The 24,815-nt window shown below is 47.1% G+C and overlaps 1 protein-coding gene across 1 annotated transcript; it reads right to left on the bottom strand.

Annotated features, from left to right (window-relative positions):
- Window positions 1–250: 250 nt before the first annotated feature.
- LOC135317491 (protein ELYS-like) lies at window positions 251–24,565 on the bottom strand (the record flags this gene model as incomplete). Its single annotated transcript, XM_064473784.1, has 24 exons — window positions 24,445–24,565; window positions 22,985–23,238; window positions 20,238–20,418; window positions 19,243–19,450; window positions 17,856–17,972; window positions 16,811–16,895; window positions 14,680–14,830; window positions 12,108–12,240; window positions 11,839–12,020; window positions 11,306–11,364; window positions 9,072–9,156; window positions 8,895–8,984; window positions 8,588–8,732; window positions 8,083–8,087; window positions 7,723–7,818; window positions 6,863–6,956; window positions 5,259–5,382; window positions 5,076–5,132; window positions 3,716–3,862; window positions 2,777–2,964; window positions 2,461–2,605; window positions 2,253–2,366; window positions 458–605; window positions 251–372 (listed from the first exon to the last, which is right to left on the bottom strand). Coding segments are annotated over exons 1-24 (3,051 nt in total), but the record flags the coding sequence as incomplete, so codon positions are not given.
- Between the last annotated feature and the right edge of the window lie 250 nt (window positions 24,566–24,815).

The following is a 24,815-nucleotide window of genomic DNA, read 5'->3' on the forward strand; positions in this document are numbered from 1 at the left end:
TATCGTTCTGCCTATTTTTAAGTAAAAGAGGCAGAAACAAAGCAGAAATGTGTCAGCAAGTGGGAAGAGATCACTATTTGATCACACAATCAAGTCTAGCAAGATGTGTACACCAATAGCTTGATGGTAATCAGGGTTTTAGTTTTAGCCATCTTAAATTCTCTGAACACATTTACCATAATATAAACACATGTATTTTGCATAGCAAACATTATCATAACAGAAAAACTCTCTCTCAACTGGGTTTCTGCTCGTTTCCTACCCATAACTCTCTAACTTTGGCCAACACACGACTGCTGAAAGGTGCCCTTGGATCCACATTTCCTGCATTAGCTGGTTTTGTTACTGTTGAGATTGGCTTTGGTCTTGCAGCTGTAAAGCATGAGGGAAAAACGATCAGCCTTGTGCAATCAAAGCGATGGTTAGTTGTGCGTTATATTCCCCCCCTAAAAATTACCTTCTCTTGGTCCGGACGAAGGCAGGTGGTAAGGCTTGGCTCTCTCTACAGCCAGCTGCCTCTGACCTCTAGGAAGGGTCTTGCCGTGCTGGGCTGAGAGAGAATTTCTGGCAACTGCTCTCTGTCTCCAGCGAGGAGCACAGTCGTTCTGATGAACGAGAAGCGTAAAGCAAGAAGTTAAATGTTACAAGAAGTTCATTGCACGGAGCTGTCGGTGCTATTTCGAATTAGGGAATATGTTTCCTCTACAGGTGCAGTAAAATACACCCCCTGCACGGAGCGGCAGCCAGTTCTGCCCATCAGCGCACACCAGCTTCACCCGGAATTTTTAGCCAAGCGGAAGGAAGACTAGAATAATAGCAGAACCTACAACTTTAAGTTAAAACCATGCCGGCACCCTGCAGAACCTCATTCTGACACGCTTGTCAGCACCCACAAGCTTCACATGGCTGACAAAATAGTGCCTTTCCCTTGTTTTTCCTGAAACGCCACTGCCCCAGGTGACTGAATCTCCAGGGCAGCGGCGGGTTACGTTGGACAAGAGGAAGTGAGGATTAAAATGAGGAAGAGAAAGCTGCCTACACACCCCTTCCCCTGGGATGAAAGCTTTCAAACGCAGGACCTCAACCTTCCAGAACCACCCCACAAGTTTGCTTCCCTGGGAAACTATGGTTCTGGAAAGCAGCAGATGGATCACAGAACCACAACAGAAGTTCCCATAACACAGAATTTGACCTGCCTATTTTGAGACTCAGAAGTTAGGTAAGAATTTCTGTCCAAAAAGTGGTAAAACGAAAGCTGTGGAATTGCAGACCTCACGCTATAGCTTGAGGAAATAATAAAAAGAACAACCCATGATGCAAATGTTGCCTGTGGGTTGGCACCCAGAGCTGCGTGTGAGATACAGAAGATGACATACAACACACTCTTCCTTCCACAGTGACCCAAACAACTTCCAATCATCCGAACGTTCCTACATAACGTACGTGCCTGAATATCTGAATGGTAAGAGTGGCTGACAGGAAAGATACTTATTGTGCTGGTTTTGGATGAGAAGGGGTTAATTCTCCTCACCGTGGGGGGCGGCTGCCTTTCCGGCTTCCCGCGCTCTGCCGCGTGGCGGGGGGGCGGGGCTGGGAGGGGCGGGGCCATGGTGGGGCGGCTGACCCTGACTGGCCAATGGCAGGTTCATTCCATACCATGTGACACCATGACCAGTATATTGAGGGTGGGCAGTGGCAGCGCAGAGGCTGCGCGGCGTCGGGTCGGTGGGCGGCTGCGGCGCGTGTGGTTTGTTTCGGCGGTTCGTTCCCCCTCTCCCCTCCCTTCCCCCCTCCCGCGGGGCTTTGCGCCTCTCGTTGTTCTCCTTTACATTGCATTTCTACTGTTGTTTCTTTTAATTTTAATTATTAAACTGTTCTTATCCCACCCCACGAGCGTTACCCTTCTGATTCTCTCCCCCATCTAACAGTGGGGCAGTGAGCGAGCGACTGTGTGGGGCTGAGCTGCCGGCTAAACCACGACACTTATTTAATCCTCAGACACAAACAAACTATTTGACGTGGAGCCAACAACAGCCTGGAACACAGAATTTCCAACTTCACAGGGTCGCTTTGGAGAAGTGAAATTTTTTGTTCAACTTTTAGGTTCAGCTGTAACGAAAGGTGCAGATGCTTATTGCAAGTATTTCAAAGAAGGGTGTGATAAAGAAAGCAGGATTCTTATTGAGCACTGTTAAATCTAGTTAGTAACCCCTAAGAGAACCTTGCACACTTGGCAGAACTTTTACGCTTACCATGAGATGAACGTTCATTGCCCGGTTCAGCTGTGGGGCTGCCGTACAGTTGGCACGCTGCAGGTGCCGGACTAAAAGAATCTCATGAGTCCGTAAAAATTTCTCCAAACACTTCTATGAGAAATAACACATTTTAAAACATATATGATGACCCTGCCTCTTCTCTTGGCAAAGAGGGGGTTCAGATTTTCCTCTTGCCCACACTTACTTGTTCAGAGTCTGTGAAAGGCAGCCTCAGGAAGTCTTCCACTAGTCCCATCTCCCGACAGATGTCATACATGTCTTTTAATAGCTCTTCCTCCTTTAACTGAGTGGTGTGCTCCTGCAGCAGAGCCCAAGCCTCCACCATGCACCTGCAGTTAATTTTGTGAGACGTAAAGGCATATTAATGGTATCACCAAAAAGATGCCCCCCAGATATTGTGCTCAAAGTTCAAAGGAAGTGTAGGGGATTGTGATTTCTAGTGTTTGTTCTCCACCTCTCACAGTATTTGAGTGCCAAAATGGTGGCAGATATTTCTTTACCTATTGGACAACAGCACAGTGAGGAAAAGCCGCACTTCGCTACAGCTGGAGGCCGAGAGCTTCATCACCTGCATGTATCTGAGGGCTCGCCTATGCTCTCCTTGGCACATGAGGGACTGAAGAATTCGCAAGTCTTGCCACGACACAGGTTTGGTTGCAGTTGGTTCAAGCAGCAGGGCCAGGGAGCTCTGCAGAAGGTAGAGATCAGGTTTCTTAAGATATAGAGACACACACGCGCACAACAAAACGATTCAAAAGTGTCTTCAGTGAGGGTGAATCTCTGTTGAATAAACTTAGATGGTGACTAATGAAGGGCTTGGTACCGGACAGGTAAATATAAATGCTGAAGTGTCTGCAGAAAAAAGATATTCCGTGAGCCGTACAGAACAAAGGGAGTCCTTTGACAGGAGTGATTCACACCTGGCCAGGATAACCAAATCTCCGTAGGCAAACATCACCTCTCATAAAGACAAGTCATTCTCCCAGGCAAACAGGTTATATTAACATTGTGACGGGCAAAGAACAACCTTCAGCATCAGAGGGAACATGAATTAGATTGAAGAGTCACTTTGGCGGTCTTCTGTCTCAAGTCTTGCTGCCAGGATGGCAGTTTGAATAGTTAAAGTCCCCAAACCACTGCTGTTGAGAAAGTGCTCGACTGCTCTGCTGAGAACAACCTGAACAGACGGCTTTGGCAAGTCACACGTCAAGCATTAACGCTGACTTCTTCATTGTCTTAATCCATTTCCTCTCAACGTAATTAAAACCAAACTGCAGACCATCACGTATTGCTGAAGGTGCTGCTGAAGCAGCATTACAAAAAAGAAGCTTCCCATGTTTTATCACCTGGTATCAGCTAAGCACCAGGGTTTTTACATCATTTGATAGATCATAGCATTGTATTGCAATGTGTGCCCAACTAAACTGTCACATGCTTACTTCATAGTCCTTGTGGTCTAGAAGCCAAAAACCTCGAATAAGCTTAACAAGGCCCGAAGGGATGGCAAAGGCAGCTGCGAAGGAGTTGACGGAAGGTTCTGTTTTGTTCGGAAAGGGATGCGTGATGTCTAGCAGCAAGTAAATTGTCTGATATCAAGTATCTAATTAAGGCTAATAGATTTGCAAGACCAACAATTTATCACATGAAATAACATTATTACTATTGTTAATAGAATATTAATAGATAATAAAAGGAAATAAGAATATCATAGTGGTAGGACGCAGAAAATACTCATGTATTAGTCTTGCCATTTTATGCTGTTGCAACCTGAAGATAGTCAGGCCCTAACAACAAAATTGCATTCTGAATAAATAACCAGAAAGACAGACTCTCTGATTTCTCTAAGGCATTCAGAAAGGTTGCCTTTCGATATTTAAACAGTTCCGTTGGAAACACAGGCTCCCTCTTTACTCACTGGAGCCACCAGCTGGACATTCAAAACACGAGAACGGCCAATGCTTGATTATTAAAGCAAACAAATTCTACAGCTGGTTTCTTCCCTCCTTTCCAGCATATATGAAACAACTGAAATTAGGGTGTCCTTACAGCACAGCTTAGCTCTGCATGATTAAAACTGGATTTAAACCAGTATGTGGATCACTCATTGGCAGTGTCACTTTCTCTTTCTGACAGCTGTTTTGGGGGGTCTATTCTCATCAGAGAGCTCCGGGGTGCAACAGCTTTAAAGCCCCTGCTCTCTAGGCTCCCCTCTCGGGTCAGGCAACACACAGCCAAAGCAACACAGTGTATTTCGGCAGCTTAAAAGTTCAGTTTCTGCCCAATGACTTTTCCCTTCTCTCTCTCTATTATTCTGTGTGCCTGCACTTGTAACAGCACAAAAGCAAGCCCTCTTAGCTGTGCTGGAAAATGGATGATTTCAGCAACATCAGGTCCTGGTACACCGCTGTCAGAAATCCTTTTGCTCTGAAGCAGCACATTCTAGTGCATCGCTCGAGGAAGCAGCTGTTTGCTACAGCTGTGGGTGCTTCAAAAATGAAAAACAGTTTACATTTTGAGACAATCTAGGGGAGCTTTCTACCTTTAACATTGCTTAGTAAACCTGTTTTCTCACATCAGAAAAGACTTTGCAACAAAACATTTTAAAAATTCCTAAACAATCCACAGTACAAAGAAATCAAACAATGCTTCTGTCTGCGACTTAATTCTTAACTACACGTGTTCATCCGCAGTGTGTTTGAAGCACAAATTAGAAAATGCATCGAACGCGTAGGTGACAGACATTTCAGACCCCTGATGCGCGTATACTGGAGGTGTAACAGAAATAACTCCAAGGGATACGATTGCATGTTTGTGGCTTTCTTCAACGCCTTCTAGCAAATAGAGCTCCAGCAGTGCCTGGAATGAAAAGGTAGAAGCTTTTTAAAACTCCTCTCTTTGAGAAATCATTGGCTTTGGGGGAGGGCTGGGCTGGGGCTGGGGTTTGTGGTGGTGGTGGTTGTTTTCAGGGAACACAACACTCACCTGTAAACTAGGAGGTGGGTATTTCCCAGTTCCTCCTTCCTCTCTCTGCCACATCTCCTCAACTTGGTCTCCCAACTGGGAAACCATCCCATCGATCATCAGGCAGTCAGAGTCCCATTTGCCTCTGGAACAAAACGTAGCGAGGATTTGACAGAGGAAAACACTAATTCCAGCCTCTCGGTGTCACAGATTTCCTCCAGCCAAAACAAAACCAGCTAAAGCTCCCACGACTCCAGGAAAGGAACAAACAGACAAAGGCATGATCATGACTTGAAGTAGACTGGAAAGAAATTTCGGAGTCAGGTGAAAGGTGCTCATTAGATCCTAGTGAATTATTAAAGGAGCTCCAAATAGGAATCCAAAAAGCTCCCTTATTAAGGGGAAAGTTGCAGCGACCTTTTAGTTTTCAGTTTTTCTTTTGTGCCGCATTACTTGTAATACAAGGGCAGTGTGAGCAAAGCTACCCCAAACCTCACGCCCCCAGCGGGAGTGTTCCCACACACAGCGGTGAGACCACAGCACGGCAATGTCAGGCTTTGGTCTCAGCACCTCGCTTCTGTTACTGAAAAACAGTCACGGTCAGAAAGCTGAGCCCGCAGCTGAATTCTGGTATCACCTGAAGCAGCACGTTTGCGCCTCTGCACGTGCCATCACAGTGACGGAGGGCTGGCCTGTGAAACACTGCATTCCTCAGAAGCCCATCGCAGGCTCCTGCGGGCTGCGACGCCAGCCTTTCATTTCCCGAGGAGGACGAGCAGAAGCAGCACGCTGGAGGTGGTGCTTCTAAGGAGCCCGTGAGCCTGTACGAGAGTTACCTGAGAAGGACGCGCAGGAAGAGGAGCTTGAAAGCCAGCGCCTGACATAGAGCAGCTTCCACCTGGACTCCTCCTGCTGCACCTTGCTCACGGTGCCACAGCCACGGCTACTTGAGGACTTTCTTTAGGTTACAGAACAGTTGCCAAAGAAAAATCTGTTCTCACCTAACCCAAGGCGCATCACCATTATGCTCGTGAGCCAGCCCAGGAAAGGGAGTTCCCGTGAGGAAGGGGCTTTTATCCAGTAGCCAGGAGAGCGCTGGCCGTGCCAGCTGCATGTGACTCTGCCCATCTCCTTCAACGACACCGCGGTGCTTGGGAGTAGGAGATTTGGGCCAATCCCCTTATCGCCATCTATCACTGGTCATTGAGAGAGATTATTTTTGCTTTGTTTTTTGTTTTGTTTTATTTTTTTCCTAAAACACGCTTTCTTCTGTGCCCAGAACAATTGCTCTGCAAAGGCCGTGCCTTGCTGACCTGGCCGTGACTGATCCTGTCCTCACCACACGACCTTTTCCAGTGGTAACAAATGACACAGAATTGCCAATGAATTACGTGCACGTCAAAACAATGATGGTACCAACAAAGGGCACTAAGCAGAGGTATATATCAACATTTCAACACGGGAAAGGAACCTCTCTGTTCAGCAGGACACACGCATCGCTCCAGTCAAGAGTGTTGCCAGCAAATGCATGAAGCGTAGCAAATACAGCTGCTGATGGAAAAGCCACTCGCTGCCGCTTCTGAATTTGCAGTGGAACTGCTCTAGAGCTTTCCTGCACATCCTACCTTGATAAACGCTCCAGTTGCTGTCGATGACCAGCGTAGTAGCTCCGAATCAGAGGATAATTGTAGAAAGGTCTAGAGAAACGCATCTCATCACCTACAGGCAATAAATAAGAAGTAAGTTAAAGAAGTCATATCACATTTTCAACCTACAGTTTTTGACTAAAAAGACAGAAGAACACACAAGCTAAGCATCAAAAGCACAGGCCAGCCTCCGACTTTGAAAGAAGCCCAGCCTCCTTCTGCCTTTGCTAAAAGAGACCTACGACACAGGAGTCAATTCCTCCTTGTCCTAAGTGCCATTTCAAGCTTACAGGTGATGTAGCATCCAGAACATGTAGTGTCAGCTGAAGTTCACTCTAAAAAAAACCCCCAGTTCTCAAAGGGAATGGGTTTTTAAACATGTCATGTGAACATGCGTAAGACAGTTAAGGCTGACAATAGGATTTATAACCCATCCAAATGATGAACTATTTCCAAGGTGTATTTTTTCCTCAAACAATCCGTAAAAAGTTCAAAACACGCACGTCAGGCTTTTACTGTAAAATCAAGCATTCCCGTGTTGGTGCTTTAGCAGTTACTTGTTTACAATCCCAAGGATTTCAAGCTGTGGGCACGAGCAACTCCCTCCCTCAGAGGCTTATTGCTGTTTCTGAGAAACACCCCGGAAAGAAACTGCTTCCATCATTCTACACGACGTAGTTGAAAAAACAGTGAAATCTCAATTTCAGCAGCAGAACTTCAGCATCTGCTGTCACTGAACTGGCACGACTTGGTATTGATGAAGCCTTGACAAAACCATGGGGAAGCACGTGTTCATAGGAAGCACTGACTGCTACAGACGCGTGACAGTTTAGGCTTACCTGAGCCCTCGGGCAGGAGGCGGGACCCACAGAACCAGAGGACCACTCGTGCATACAAAGCTGCGAGGCTGGTCACCGCCAGCTTATTTGTCAAGTCTGCAAAACATGAAAAGAAGCTTAAGAGGACTGTTGGTGTGCAATTTCTTTTGTTTTTTATAAAGCTCCCCTCATTGCACTAAAGAGAAAGTAGAAAAATAACACGGTAGAAATCTTTGCCTGTGCATTTTTCACTCCGTATCACGTCCTTCTCTGAAGTAAAAGCCCACAATCACAAGCAACCCTTACAAAGAGGAAGATCACTAAAGGTTTAATAAAAAAAAGTGAAGTTGGAACTACTAAATCCACTCATGGATAAGGCACCTGTTCTTCACGTAGCAGAGACGTTTACTCTAGCAAAGGGATTTTCTCTTTTCTCCTCAATATGCCAGGAACAAGTTCTAATAGAAACAGCTACAGAAACTCATGCAACTCACTTTACATGTTACTCATTTAGGCTTCCTCTCTGATTTTAGTCATTTCCAATCCAATATTTGCATGCAATCACGCACTGCTAGCTGACAATCAAAGGGAGTATTTGTCACAGTGCCACATCCCGTTGCTGTAATTTCAAGCCGGGTGCTTGCACAGCTCCTTGCTGACCGCAGCCTCCCCACCCACTCGCACCAGCTCCCCAACAAACTCTTGCCCTGAGCTCAACGCGCGGTAAGTGGCAGCCCCAACCCCTCCCATTTAAGCCCCTTCTCCCCGCTCCATCTGACTTTCTGCCAATCAGCAAAACCAACAGAAGCTCCTCTTTCCACAATTACAGCCCCAGCATCGTTCCAAATCTTCATAAGACATACCAGAGAGTTAGAAATACTGTGACAAACCTTCTCCGGCGAGCTCTTGTGCCTCTGTTAGAAAACAGTTCAAGACTGTGCTAAGGTTGCTCAAAAGCAACTGGCGGTGCTGCAGAGCCTGTAACCTCTGCGGGTCAGTGGAGCTGCAGGAGCCGTCAAACAGCGCAACACCTTTTCAAGAACAGGTATGAAATCGTTAGCCTACAGAGCCATTGCAGAGTTTCAAAGTGCACTTCCAGATCTGCGGGCAAGACCATCTACCAGCAGATCACTGAATGAGCTCAACTGGAAAGACTGATTCTAGGTTTGCAGCATGGCTGCACTAGTACTCACATATGTCATCAAATTCGTGTTGTGTATAGATCACCCTGCTCCATGTCCAGTCAAGGGCAAACTGTAAATTAGCAGCAGAACTTGGCTGCTCTTTAAAAAGAGAGAACAAAAAAGAAATGAATCAAGAATTCCAAACGAAGAAACCATGCAACATAAAAAAAACATAACAAGTCTTACCTTTAGATGTCCAAAGCTTAATGCAGCCAGTCAGAAGCCCTACAGAACCTGTCTGGGCAGCAGCTGACAAGACCGCGTCTAACTGCTCCTCCTAAAAGTAACAGGCGAAAGAAAAGGAGAATCCCACCTGCTGTCAACATCCCAACCACCAACAGTAAGTGCTTGTTTCTAACCCTACACTCACTCAGGCATCACAGGCTGGGCTGCTTGTTGCTGTGAGGAGCACATGGAATTTTTCCCCTGACACATCAACTTCCCAAAGGCTAATTCTAAACTTAATTTGCATGCCTCTGCATTATCCTCTCAATTTACTGCGTTCCAATTAACTATTCCCAGCAACGTGCCCTGCTTATACCCATGGCACATGGGGTGCAGAGAAGTTTGCCATCAGGAATGCGCGAAGGGGACAGAACAAACAGAACTCTGCAACGTTTGCATGGAAGCAGTGAAGCCAAGATCAAGCAGCTTTCCAGGCTATGAAGACATGAAGCAGTTACGACACCCCAAACATTAAGTTGTCATTTCCCAAAATGACAGAAAAGAAGTGAAACATTGATGTTCTAATAGGTTTCAGGTTTAGGCGCTTCAAACACTGTGTTCTAATGCCGTGGCGATCCTTCAGAAGGGCAAAGCACAGGCAGGCACAGACGTGCACTGTTAAGGAGTAGCTTAGTGCAGCTGGTGTTGTGGTACTTCTTCCAGGTGAAATGATCATAGAAACATAGAATCATAGAATCCTTAAGGTTGGAAAAGCCCTCTAGGATCAATGAGTGCAACTGTCAACCCAACACTACCATGTCTCCTAAATCAGGCCTCAAATGCCACGTCTACATGTCTTTTCAATACCTCCAGGGATGGTGAGTCCCCCACCTCTCTGGGCAGCCTCTTCCAAGGCCTGACCACTCTTGCAGTGAAGGCATTTTCCCTAATATCCAACCTAAACCTCCCCTGATGCAGCTTGAAGCCGTTTCCTCTCGTTCTATCGCTAGTGACCTGGGAGAAGAGACCAACCCCCACCTCACAACAGCCTCCTGTCAGGCAGCTGCAGGGAGCGATAAGGTCTCCCCTCAGCCTCCTCTCCTCCAGGCCAAACAACCCCAGGTCCCTCAACCTCTCCTCATGAGACCTGTTCTCCAGACCCTTCCCCAGCTTTGTTGCCCTTCTTTGGACACGCACCGGCAACTCTATGTCCTTCTTGTCCCGAGGGGCCCAAGACTGAGCCCTCATCAAATTGTCCTTTTTAGGGCTTTTGCTTTTTGTTTGCTTCTTTCTTTGGCTTTTTAAGCACATTCACAAGTATCTTTCCCTTCTAAATAAAATCATCACATTCAAAGCCATTTCTACACGTTCGAATACACACATCAGATTTCCATCTTTTTCTGAAAACCAGTCTCAGACAAGGAAACACACCGAGTACGACTTACGGTGGCAAACAAAACCCCAAACCAAGCTTCTTGCCCCTAATTCTGAGATTTGTCTTACTCACATTCACAAGCAATTCCTGCTCAAATCCCTAACAAGCCTCTGAATGATCTAGTCTCAATTCAGCAAAGGGTATGACAAATTTCTGCATTTCCCAATTATTCCCAACGTGGAGCTGACATCAGATCACCCAATCTGAATGGAAGAGCCTACATCAGGCTTGCAAAAGAAACAGCCTATGGGCCAGGCCAACCTGCCAAGACGTTCATGTTAGCTACCACACTGTGCACAAGGGCTCTTTGCCCCAACGCACCCCCACAGATCTGGAGAGGAATCCAGTAGAGAGGAAGATGAGGGCAGGGAAAGACTGCTCTCCCCTTCCTACCAAGTGCTCCTCTGCCTGAAGGTTGTTCTGAGGGAACGATGCTTCCTTTTCTCCATTCTGTCCTCTTTTCCCAGCTCATCAGGGATCAAAACCCGAACTCAGGACCACGCAGGCAGTTGCACTCATTGATGAGAGAGAAGGAACACCTTTCCCCGACTTTCTCTTCCTGCTCCTAGAGCAGCGCTCTCTTCCTTTCTAGACATTCAGTCCCTGATCGTGCTTCAACGGGAGGCAACGGTGGGTTTACACTCCCAAGAGGGGACCTCAAACATTACATTTGATAAAACTGGCAGGGTACAATTGCAGTTACGCGTGTGGATGGGCAGGAGGAGCATTAAATGGTCCCTGACACCGAAAGCAGCGCCATGGAAAGCTTAGGAAAGCTCCATCCCTTGACATTCTCCATAAAGATACAGTAAAAGCTCACCTCCTTCTGGAAGCCGCTGCACGTCACATGAACTCCAGAGCTCAGCAGGCACGTGCCATCTGCAGAGACAACGAACGTTGGACAACATTCCATACTCTCACCATGATGGTAGCACCAGTTTACATTTTTGTCACAGCAACCTCTGGAAAGGTACAACTGAGTACCCGTTTTCCTCATGACATCACTTACAGCCTTTTTTAGAAAAATAATGGCTGAGTGTAGAAATTTTATCTCCGGGGCTATCGAGGTGCTGCGCTTTGAGCTTCAGCCCAGAGTCATTTCATCTGATCACCAGCACCACCTCACGGGCTGCGTTACAGAAGCACCCAACCCCCAGACCCAGCCGCCTGTCAGGCAGGTGTCACAACAGCACACACTTGGTCAGTACAACGTCATCACAGTTGGGTGGGTGCGGGGTTGGGGTGTTTCGGTTTGGTTGGGTTTTTGCGTGACAAACAGTGAACAGGAGAACCAATAAATGGCATTTGAGCTCGGTTTAAGCTTATCACTACTCAAAGCCGTGTAATACCTACCAAAATTATAGGTGCTTGGATGAAAACACAGCTCAGGTTGTGGGTAAGAAGGAGGAACTCTCCAGCTTAGGCTGCGCTCCTGCACCACAACATCCAGAAGGAGGTTTGGAGCAGTCGTGCTTGTCACAGCGTCCAGTGACCACAGTGCAAAATAGGGGCAGTCCTGAAGGGATTCTTCTGGCCTGAAAGAAAACAAGCGCAGAAGCTAAACGCCGACTTTCCAGTGAATTATGGGGAGGGATACTGAAACCAGCTTCATAAAAACCTACCTTAGTGAGCCTGGCTTTTGAGCCTCATACCAGCAGTCAAAGTCAAATACACCCAAATAAGTAGATGGTTTTCCCTGGCCGCGTGTGTTCACTTGCCAGCTGAAGACGGAGACACTGGTGTCAGGAGATATGACTGGAAAAGACAAGACATTGTTTCTTATTGGGAGAAAATACAATCTATCTGACATTTTCAAAACATCACTTTCTATTTTGGCTTCATTCTGTTACGTCACTCATGAAACACAACACTTGACTAAGAAGAATTTTAAAAATGTACACCATAGCATCACCTCTGTGATAGGTTTCAGTCATGCTGCCCCCCTTTGCGAGTTCAACCTGTATCCGTCCTAAGACAAATCCAATACACAATTGTCAGGTAATCAAGTCTCCCATACAGTAAGAGTGCATCAAGATGGTTAGAAAAAAACAAAAACCAAAAAACAACCCACCACCCTAGGAAAACATACATTGCTGCTTTTAGAAAGCATACAAATTCTTGTCGTATACACTTGATCACTCAGCTGGCATTATTAATTTCCAGATTCGACTCGATTACGGGTGTTACGAATAGCTCCTTTCCAGCACAGTCAGAATGAAAGAACACAATTATCACACAAAACAAACACCAAAACCCAACCCCAACAAACAGGAGGTTGGAACAAAGAGTTTAACATCAAACATTGACCATGTTACACTCGGGTTCTCTCAAGAAGTGGCATGGTCTGTCGTCTCTGGGGAGAAGGCATTCTCCAGATGTGAGCAAAGTGGGGGGTGCATCCTTTACCCTGACAGAGCAGGGAACCAGGAGACAGGTCGTTTGGCAAAATGGGTCTATGTTCTCTGCTGACTTCATCAGGGCTGCTCAGGGAGCCTCCCACGCTTTACTGTGTGTCATCGTGAACTTCTGTGCCCTTTCACTTGTGTGAGCCGCTGAAACTGCCTTTGAAGATGTCAAGTAGTTTCATAAATCAGAAGCCAGCTTCCTTTCTAACCTCAACCCACATCCAACAGAAGCTCATGTGGGCCTACAACTTGAATAGTTTCTGGATAAAAGCTAATGAGGAGCCATCAGAAAAATGACAAGCATTTTTCCATGCCTCAGACTTCATGAAAAGGGGACCGAAAGGGCCTTTTTTGTTGGTTTGGGTTTGGTTTTTTTGGTGGGTGCGCCTGTTGGTTGTTTTTGACAAGGTTTTAGAAGGCCCTCTCCTCAGAATCATGACACAGGTGGAGAAAATCCAAAGGGGTTTTCATTAGATTTTGACACGCTGTTGTTAGAGGATGGCACCCCAAAAGAGGTGGAAGCTGCCTCTTCAGGACTAAGACAAAGCTAATAAACACAAATAGCCTAGAAAGTCATGCCACTGTCGTCTTTGTAACAGCAGACATAAGTTAAGGCCAGTAAGAAGAGAGGGAAGGGCATTCACACACCCAAACAAAAGGCTGTGAAAGTTATCACTGCAGCCGGCTCAGAGATGTGCTCAGAGCATCACTGGATGTGCAAACCCAGAGATGCACATCTCATTATTGCAAGGTAATGAAAGACACCAGAGGAGTTTTAACTGTCGATCCGGACAAGGGAAGCCAGAAGCTATTGCTTTAAGAGCTTGTAGGTGTAGGAACCTATTAGACACAGAGAGGGCAAAGTGCACAGGCAGATCATAGACTCGTAGAATCATTTAGGTTGGAAAAGGCCCTTAAGATCATCGAGCCCAACTGTAAACCTCATACTGCCAAGCCCACCACTAAACCCTGTCCCACAGCGCCACGTCTGCACATCTTTTAACTCCCTCCAGGGATGGTGACGCCACCACTTCCCTGGGCAGCCTGTTCCACTGCTTCGCAACCCTTTCTGTGAAGAAATTTTCCCTAAGATCCCAACTAAACCTTGTGCTCTAGACCCTTCACCAGCTTCGCTGCCCTTCTTTGGACACACTCAGCACCTCAGTATCTTTCTCGTAGTGAGGGGCCCAAAACTGAACACAGGATTCGAGGTGCAGCCTCACCACCGCCGAGTAGGGGGGGACGATCACTGCCCTACTCCTGCTGGCCACACTATCTCTCATACAAGCCAGGATGCTGGTAGCCTTCCTGGCCACGCGGGCACACTGCCGGCTCATCCAGGTGCTTGGGGAAGGTATCAAACAGACCTGGCCCCAGGACCGAGCCCTGGGGAACAGCACTCGTGACCGGCCGCCAGCTGGATGCAGGTGCAGGCATAGGTTGGAAGAGGGGAAAAAAGAAAGTTGAGGGAACATTCCTAAGCAATGGAGGGGATGATCCTACTGTTCAAAGACGAGAGCTGGAGGAATAAAATGACTGACAGGTGTTATAGAGGTGACCCCACCATACATCGCTACAGCATGTCAGCAAGCATTGAAGGGAAAAATAGGGTTTATTTTAACAAGTCCCACAGAACCTAAGCACCCAGTTTTTCCTTTGAAATAAGCCCAAGAAGTTAGTCTATACAGATACTGAAGACTTTCAGGCTGTGGGTATGGAACAGCATTCACTGCTTGGATGCCAAAGCCATTTAGTTTAGAACAACCAAACACGGGCATCAGGAACAAACCTTCATCAACGCTGCCTTCTCTGTCAATGCAGTTGGGAAAGATTTCTACAGCCTGACAGCTGAGTAGTTTGGCCTTGCTGCCCTGCCCTCTCAAGGGAAAGGCTCCACCCGTCAGATCCAAACTGTACTTTTCAACACAGGATGCCAAACCCTGCAGAAAAAATCACAGGCGAGAGAAAGGTCATTCTGAGAGAAAAGCAGACATTATACCTCAGTAGGAAAGAATGTCTATGTCTAATAGAACCTGCATATTGTACTGTATCTCTCCCAGGCGCTTAATCTGATGGCAAAGAGAAACTACAGCTGACAAGCAAGAGAACTGAGTGTCAAACCGTAACGGGTAAGTTTGGTCGTAAAAGCTTTGCACATTTTCAGAACTGAGCATTTCCCTCGCATTACTGGTTCTAAATGTGTTTTGCAGAATTCCTTGCACCATCCCGGTTTCTTCACAAACCTACGTATTTATCTAGAAAGAGAGATCTGAAATAATGCCATACATAGGCATGCAAAGCGCTTTGCTCCATGACTTGATCACAGAACTGATGAAGTTAGAGGAGTCACGGCCTTCCAGCAGCCAAAGCTCTCTTGCGAGGCATTATCTATAGGCACACACCGCTAGAGTGAAAGCCCATCCCTCGGGAGTAGCCATGAGAACGTCTTACTGAGTCACACTCTTCTCTCAAACCACGTCAGCTCCTGCCAGCTCCTCCTCTCACCTCCTCAGGGACTAAAGGGTGAAATATGCCTCCCTGCCTTCACCAAGTGCAGCCAACAGCAAAACAACCCAGCGGACATGGCATGCACGTGGGCAAGGCGTTTAGGGGCACGAATTCCTACAGAGTCAGCCAACTACTTTGAGACCTACAGAAACTCCAGCAGGATTGTGTGGAACCTCTGAGACCACCATTTGCTAAGCAAGCATTGGCTGAAATACTGTCTTTCCAAATACAGCACTTGGTCAAATGCTCTACCCTACAACACATGGGTGTGTGGATTGTGGACAAAGAGCAGCTCTACAATTAAAAACCAACCAAACAAAACCGAAAGCTAAGCAGCTAAAAATCTCCAAAAACCTACCAGAAAATAAAAAAATTGCTTGTACCTCATTCTACCCAAGTTTCCTAAAGTTTCACAGCTCTAGAAGGAACTGGCATGAGACAATCCATTCTCGTATGACCTGATATGTTACATTTAACTCACCTACTCTGAGAACAGGCAAGCTTTCTCTTAACCATTCTAGGAAATACTACTAATAAATATCAAGGCTGTAGAGCACAGATCCTCTCCTACCGCACCTCAACAGGAAAGACATGCTCTGAATTAAGATTACTTTCCCATCAAAAAGATTTTGCAAGGGTTTCAGGCGTAACACTGAATAAAACTATACGTTCTAAAAACGCGTCTTCTATCTGTTAGATAACAGAGAGGTAAGGCTAGTTCATCTCTATTTTAAACACAACCTCTTTGGAGCCACTTCTCAAAATTTACATATACTTTTTTGACCAAATCAGACCACTCTTTACTGTATTTGCGTATTTTGCTGGCTTCAAGAGCAGAGTTCGTAGGTAACGCAGCCAAAAAGTAGAAAGAGTTCTCTTTAGAGCTACGAAGTTTCAGGACCAGCACCGAAGAGACCCTGCAGGTGAGCGTCCTGTGAAGTCCTGCTGACAGAGCTCAAAGGGAAAACAAGAATTTAAACCTGAAGACCGGAACAGAATAAAGCTGTACGCCCGTGTTTTAAGGAAGGGAGACAGACAGAACCTTATTCAACTCTGCAGTTTGGTTAAACAGAGCTACTCAAAGCCCTGTCTTCTCTTCCTACAGGCCATTCACTTGGTGTTTAAATGAAGAATCATTTTATTTGTAAAAGCTGCTGCCTCTTCAGGAACTGAATTTATACGGGCTCTTTGCAGACGGCCCTGGCTGGAACACACGACACGGCGGTATGAAATTGTACGACTTCTTTTCAAAAAGTATGGACAAAGGCCGTGCCCGGGAAGACTCAGCAAAAGATTCTTTCTTTTTAAGTCATCTCTGAATTGTCATGGTCAATATTCCCCCTGCCAACTTCACTGATACTCCCTTAGGGAAAAGGACTCTTTCCATCCTTTCACGGACGTGCACGTCTTACCTCGTACATGGCTTGTCCTGAAGCCAAGCGCCTCCTGTCTGCGAACGCTAACTGCAACAGATGTAAACTCACGGCATCGCCTTCACTGGAAAAGGTACAAATGATGACATTTGGTTACAAAGCTGCTTTATAGTCCTCGTTACCCTTTCCTTAGGTCTAGGCTGAGGTTTCCTGAATAGCACTGTCTCACTGAAAAGAAAAACAGCCCTTCCCAAAACCTAAGAATTGGTCACATTTAGCCGCTAAACCACAAAGGAGGAAATTTGGACACTAACAGCTTCTGGGGCAAAGGCTACCCATACAATCTGGAACCTTCAAGATGTTCTATGGACTAAAAATGGTTGGGAACAGTTCTTGGCATTGAAGAGCTCGCAATCAAAACTGCTTTACAGTCAAACTGAAAAAGATTGCCACTCCATGAGCAGCCGAGCTGAGTAAATAGCTTGCTGATGCTGAAAGGGGCAGATCTTTCTCCCCTTCCCTTCCCACCAAAGCTCCAGTCCCTCCCCTGCACACACGGCACCTTCCACACCCTCCTTTCAGTCATTAGCCCAGCAGGAAACCACCGACTTGGCTGCTGAGCACCTTCCCTGCCAGCCGAGCTGAGCTGGCTCACCAAGGCTCAGGCTGGCACCAGGGAACCGGCCATGCTGTCACCTCCTCCTTTAGGGGCAGCAGGCTGGTGGATCCGCACCGTTAGTGCTCTGGAGCTGCAGCCTCCACTGCGCTCCATGGTATTTTCATACCACGGTGTGAATATCAGGCAAATCATGAAGCAGTCATCAGGAAACAAAGGAAGCCATTGAAGAATGCCAGCACAGAAATAGAGCCACTGTCGCTTTGCTGCCTTTCAGCAGGGAGGAACTAGTAGGTCCCTCTCCATCCCTGTTACATCCTGTACAAATCGCACCGTCAGCCCCTTCCATACCGGAGAGAATCTCCTGCACGGCTAATTCAACAAAACAAATACACGTGGGTCAACTCTAGGTGAACAAATACTCAAAAAAAAAAAAAAATCAGTGGCCGATAGTAAGCTTTTATTCACCTTTCTTGCGTCGACTGAACAGCCCACAAGTAGCAGCAGTTGCGAGGATCGTGCTCAGGCTCTTGAAAAGTAACGGCGCAGACAGGAATCCTTCCTCCTTCAAGCTGACAGTGGTGCCTGCAGGGTTAACAAAAACAGAAAGCAGGTGAGCCTGGTGGCCCTGCCTGTTTGTAGAAGGGGAGAAGCATCTTCTGAGCAAAGAGCCCCTGACGTGCTTCTCCTCAAGGCACAGAAGGTCACACTCCCGTCTCAAACAAGGGAGTCACGGGAGCGACTGCTTTTGATGCAACAGCCACGAGGTGAGGAAATTACTGTCCAGCACGGGCAATAACCTGGCTTTATCTCCTCCTCTGCCTGCGGAGCAGGAACATGAAAGATTCCTTCAGCTGCCAGGCAAAAGATTCTTCCTACTCTTGTCGCCTGCTTCAATATTGAACTGAAAATGCAGCCTCTCTTCTGCACAAGCTGAAAACAGCGCCAAACACCAGTAGTGTCTTGTTTCTTTACTTGGACTATCTAAAGCCTTTCTCCTCCAGACTTCTCAACCTTCTTTGCACCTTCACAATCTATTCTTGCCACCTCACTATCCCTCCACTCTCTATTCATGCCGCCAATAGTTCCCGGTGAGTCACTGCAGATTTGCTTAAGTGAATCCCGATCTGAACTGGGTCAGATATTCCAGGGGGGATTGCTCTTTGGCAGAGCTGAAATCATCTCCCTCATTTCTCTGTTGCTTATCCCTTGACATGACCCTTATTCCCCCTCCAAGTGTTCCAAGCAGACTTTCATTCCCATGCATCGCTGCCTTGGCATGGGTCAGTCCCCTCTTTTGGTCGAGGCTGAAATGTGGGAGAGAATGTCTTTTCAGCCACAGATCAGCTCTTGATCCTTCATGTCTCACTCCTTTCAACCGGGACGCTTTGAAGAATATGATCACCACAATCCCATCATTAACATACTTCAGCCTTTCAATGGGTGCCCTCATTGCAGGAGCTGGTTCTGAGAAATAATGTCTACAGTCTCTTTCATTGAAACACACACAACTCCTGCTGTCACTGAATACTGCTGGTGGAACAAACTGCCTTATGGAAAGCAGCTCTCTCACACCCTGACTGCTTGACAGAACCCAGAGAAGGGAGCTTTCCGCAGTTCCTCAGCCCACGGGCACAATAAGGAGAACAATCCCAGCCCGCTGGGCAGAAGGCGGCCCACTGAATCCAGGTATGGCTCAATGGTTACTTCAGAAGGGGATTCCTAAACAGGCCAAGATTACACTCCACATTTCCCTCCCTGAAAAAGGGCTCTTTAAATTAACAGACTTCCTCCTCAAGCAGAGCCTTGAGAGCCCTGCACCTCCAGGCGTGACCAAGTGCAAAGGCCGACTTACTCCCACTGCAGAGTTTTCATATTCCACAGTGACAGGGAGCCGTCGGAAAAACCCACGGCGAGCTGGTTGCTTCTGCTGATGTAGCACAGGGTCGATATTGCTGTTCCTGAAGGACACTGTAACTGAAGGCAGAGATGTCTCCCTTCCCCGGTCACCATTTCTCTTCTTAGTGGAACTCCAGCAGCAATTCTGGTGACAACTACTAGAGCTACACGCACAAAACCACACAATAAAGGAATGCGTTATGCCATTCAGGTTGCATTTGAAACACTGACGTGACAACATGTATAAACTAATGCTACCGTCCCCGGCAAAATACCCATTGATGCAATACTTTGTCTGCTCTTCCCATTTTGTACGCACTCAGAGCACATAGGAACTCTCTGACTGGACAGGTATCCTCGCTCCTATTTCAAAACCAGGTGAAAGCGTAACCTCCATAGACAAATTCTTCCTGGGCTCTGCACATCAGCAGTTTGGGCCTCATGGTGAAGCTACTTGAAGTGACACCAGCTCCCGAGGCCACTCTTGTAAGAGCAAAAACAGCGTATGCAATCCGAGTACACCAAGTACAGGTTCCGTTTGGTGAAATGCAGGGATTTTGGTAAGGCATATTTACTTTAAAAAACAAGCCTCAACTTTGCCCCAAGTCAATGAACAGAAGCAGAAGAACATTCCCAGGAAACAGGGCACGTCCGACACACCTTCCTGTCAGGCAGCTGCACCGACTCAGATGGTCAGATTCCTACCCCTCACTGGTGAGAATCACCGTGACAGAGGGACCCTGGTGGGAGGGGGTATTTGTAACCTTAGGAGGAGTATGAAGCCACTCCCATTTTTAATCCTTTCAGGGCCAGACGATGTCAAACCGCCACCTGTCATCAGCAGTCATAAACGTCTGCACAGCAGTAGCTTCAAAGTGGGATGCGTGTTGTTGATTTAAAAGACACAAGTTTTCTTACTTTTCCGTTCAAGTTTAGAAACCGCAAGCTCACCCGATGGTTCATTCTCCCTCTGACTGCAAGAGAGATCATCCAAACCAAGGTCCACCACAAGCAGATGACCAACATCTGTCGCCACCGCTGCCACGCCACAAAACCCTTGCAGAGCCCGGTGCAGGTGCCAAGGCCTCGCGCTGGCTCCTCCGGGGTTAGTTATGGGCTCTACAGCAGTTACCTACAGGAAAACTACAAGTTAGTATTTAAGCTCTTTGACAAGCTAAATAGAAATCACTCAAAAGTGAAGCCACAATCAGCCCATCAGAAGCAAGAAAGTAAATACAGGGTTCTCAGACTTAAAAACACAGCATTGATCCCAATTATATCCAGACAAAACAAACAAACCAACCAACCCCCAAAAATGTCCTGTACAAACATCCGTTACTGCCTTCCGTTTACGGGGTTTCCTGCAGGGATTTCGCTGAGCTCACTCCAACTGCAATGGTGCAGTCTATTATCACAGCTTACCAAGTTCCATTTTCTACTTAGAAACCATTAACTCAAAGACAACACAGAAAATCCGTTAAATGCAAGAAACTTGACCGTATTTAAGGGACTGGAGTAAGAAAGGCCAAACTCACTCTCGCTCTCCCACGGCCCCCAGCCCGTCAGCACTGGGATACAGCCCACGCCTTCTTTGCCAAACAGGTACTAGGGCAAATCACGGCTCTCAGTCAGACGCGGCAGCGGCCAAGTTGCAGGGGAGACACACCGCTGCCACGGCAAGGGAGTATTGTTACAGAGAGCGGAAGGGAGATACCAGCTTAGGGAAAGCTACACCAGTCCTCATTTAGAATCAACAGAGCAACCAGGGAAAGCAGAAAAGTTTTCAGTGCCGAAACAGCGGCAAAAAGCCCAGCAGCTGGTTCGCCAAAAGCCAGCTCCGGCTGAGGAGAAGCGCACGCTGCTCTGTAACACGCGGAGCCGCCTGCCAGCAGCTTTAGTACAAGGCCCTGATGGAGACAGACCTTTCCGCACCTGCAGCCCCTCCCGGGACAGCCCTGACTGCTCCAGCAGAGACACCAGCACGTGAGGGCTCCTGCACTAAGGCTCCACAACAAAAGAACACGGGCTGCCCTTCAGCCTCCTTGCATAATGTCACACAGTGACACCAGGGAGCTTTACATCAACAGCAACCTGTTACACGACAATGGAACAGAGCAGTGAGCACCACAAGGAGTCCTTTTTTTTAATATATTGGGTTTTCTCCCCAGAGGTGGGGAAAAATTGACCAAACCTCGAAGCCCCAAAGTTCTCTCCTCTCCCGTGTCAAGCACTTGCTGTGACTGCGCTGCCTGGCAATCTGCTACAGAATTTACCTTTCCCCTGGGCCACAAGAATTCTACTCCTAGAAGTGCCCGCAGTATTTGAGACAAATTTATATTGTTTCTGTCATGGTTTCAGCTGGGATAGAGTTAATGTTCTTCACTCTAGCTGGTATAGTGCTGTGCTTTGAAATTAGCATGGAAAAAAACCTGTTGAGATAACACACAGATGCTTAGGCTGTTGCTGGGCTTTGCACGCTCTCCTACACTGCTGCCAGCTCCTTCTGGGAACGAACGCAGAAATCCTGTCTCAGCTCCCTGACTCTGCATGCTGCCCTTCTGCCTCACACAAACCAGGAAGAGTGGGGAAAATACCATTCCAGAGCTCTGAAACATGCAACCCTTATAAACCAATTTAATACCGTTAATGTTTTCAATTCAGATTTGCTTTTACAAGTCTGAATGACTGCACGTCTATGTCAGCACACAGCTTGCCTTTCCATCTCAAACGCTGAGATTTATCAGGACGGTCGGCAAACCCACACAGCGGAGCACCAACCCAGCTCAGCTCGTTAGAAATCACCACCACACAAACGCTCACTGCCAGCAGTCACACTGTAGCGCTACAGACAAACAAACCCCGCCTGGATTCTAGCAAGTCAAACCAAACCACGCTCTGGAAAGCTGAGTAATACGGAAGTATTTATCTGTCGCAGATTCTAAGGTGGTAAAGACAGAGGGAACCTTGATGTTCCATTACCTTAAGGTGACTCTTGTCTACACTCAGATAAGGAGCCGAGGGGAAAGGACGTCATTTGAGTTTATGGGTTAGAGAAGGCAGGGAAAATTAGCAACATTACACCAGAGTATCCCACCGGCACAAGCACCATATGCAATAAGCAGAGGTTCAAGGGCTTCAGGCTGAAAGTCAGTCTGTAACCACCTGCCAGGTAACGCAGTGAAGCCTGTTTTTTCCCATCCTAAGTCAACAGAAAAATGTGCTTTGCTCTAAAGTCACCTGCTTGCTAGTCCGAGACTCCTGGGAATGTGCCGAAGTCAGCTACAGCACAGCCATGGAAGTCTGAGATGTTTTAAAGACAGTATTTCTGACATAATGAACCATTCAGGACATGTATGTTACCAACACTTGAAAGGCAGGGTGAGGACGAGTTCTTTGTCACTCTGGCTAAAAAAAAAAGGTAGTTTTCCAGGCCTTTTTGTCAAAGTGGAGAATGAGGTAACTACGTGCTCTACTGTAAAACCAGAAAACTTGTTTGACTCTCTCAGCAAACTCAAAGGATAACGGTACCGTTAACCCCATAATTTCACATCAAGGTGCTCTCGACTGGACACTCTGCAGTGACAGGATGATGACACAATAGAGGAAATGGACGTCCTAGCAAAGAGACGCTCCAAAGCTGCTCCTGAAACAGCGTTATGCAGCACCTGACAACGTTTCCCCCATTAAAAAGCACCTACCCTTCCTGGCAGAACTACTGCTGTAACCACGCTCGATGTTCCAAGGTCGTACAGGCAGAGAACACTTCCCTCTGCTTCTCTCAAGCCAACCAGCAGCCCCGTTCCCGTCTGCCAGGAAACCTCCTTCACCACGCGGATGGTGGGAGGCTGCTCACGGGCTCCACTGAAACGGTGTGCAGAGAGCCGCTCTCCCGTCACAGCGCTCACGACCTCCAGCTGAGGGCCACACGCCAGCCAGGCCAGCCCATCTCTCCCTGGAAGAAGAGAAAAGGCTGGCTAAAGCAAACTCCCAGGAGAGGGTTGAAAACAACGGGAAAATCACAATCACTGCCCCTTTGCTTCAACAGAAGTAGCTCACAGAGCAAGAGAGGCTTACCGAATTCGGGTCGATTATTGAAAATCACCCACTGAATCCTCAACCAATGCATCGTAAAATGAACCACCTTATTATTTTGCATTTGGACTTGTCATTCCTGCACTGAAGAATTCTGCTTGTTTGGGATAAAGATTACAATAGATTGGTCTCTAGTCTTTATACCATATTCAGCTTGGTTTTGCTAGAAATCATCTAAATACATATGAGAATACAACTCCTAAAGCATAATTCAAATATGGCAAAATCTCAGCCAATTCTTTTCTAGTTGACTAACTTTGCTCGACACACGCCCACTTTGGGCAGGGATTTGGACTTCAACAAGGAATTACCTCAAAATGGGCACTGCGGGAGCCAATTTCAACTTTTACACGCGCTGATCACAGAGAGAAGTTAGCACATTTAGTTTCACTGAACTACTTCCAACACAAAGGGAGTATTAACTCAACTACTGCACTTACAGTCACACAGAGAGATTCTACATGGTCTCAGCAGAAGCCCGGACACCCAGCCAGGCCCCCGGCTCTACCTTCAGATCACCGACAAAGTCAGCTACCTCATCTGCTCAGCCGCTCTCAGCAGCTCTCCCGGGACACTCCTCTGCGTCCCATTAAATGCTCTGCAAACCTGGCTGCAGCGCCTAACAGGGCTTTCCTCTTCCTTCTGTTTTTAGTCAGGCTAGGAAAGAAAAAGCAGGGGGGGTTGCCTCTCTAACACTGTGGAAAAACTAGTTCTGCACGGGATGTTATGATGGTACCAATAAATACAGCCCAAAACCACACCAGGACTTTTTTGAAAACTGCCTTTCATTCCATTAGAAGTTGAGGAGGGCTCACTGACTTGCCCGTGTTATTTTAATAGCTCAAGACTGGCGCAGGCTGTTGTCCTTTCAAAGTTTAACTCTACTAATGTTTTAATGTTAACATTTTTCATCATTTTGTCATAGTTCATCCTTTCTGTTCTCTCAAAACCTGACGCACCTGAGCAGCACCAACCTGACACAGCTGATGCTGTGACCCCGTGCCTCAGGTCACCTCCAGGCAGTAACAACTTCACAGCAAGACCCAATTTCAAGGAAAAGGCTCACCTCTGGAAAACCGCCCGCGCAGCACAGACCCTCGGGTGAGCTCATCTTCCCCAAGAGCCTGAATGGTCACCTCGGGAAACTGCAGCAGGCTGCTCGTTACCTGAGCCGCGAGGTCTCGCATTCTTCACTGTGAATAGAGAAGAAAATGCAAAAAGAGGCTCCTGACAGCCATCGACATTTTTCAGATTGACAGAACTTTCATCCCTTTGCCGTGAATAATCTCCCGTCCACCTCCTGCGGCTCTTTTCCTTAACAAAAGGGCACTCAGGACAGGTTTGGATCTCACAGCAGAGCAAAAGCAGAATCCTTTGCTTTTCTGATGCCTACGAGATCACCAACAAAAAGGGACGCAGGGGTACTGACAGGATAAA

Source organism: Phalacrocorax carbo, chromosome 26 (assembly GCF_963921805.1).
Source record: "Phalacrocorax carbo chromosome 26, bPhaCar2.1, whole genome shotgun sequence".
NCBI lineage: Eukaryota > Metazoa > Chordata > Aves > Suliformes > Phalacrocoracidae > Phalacrocorax > Phalacrocorax carbo.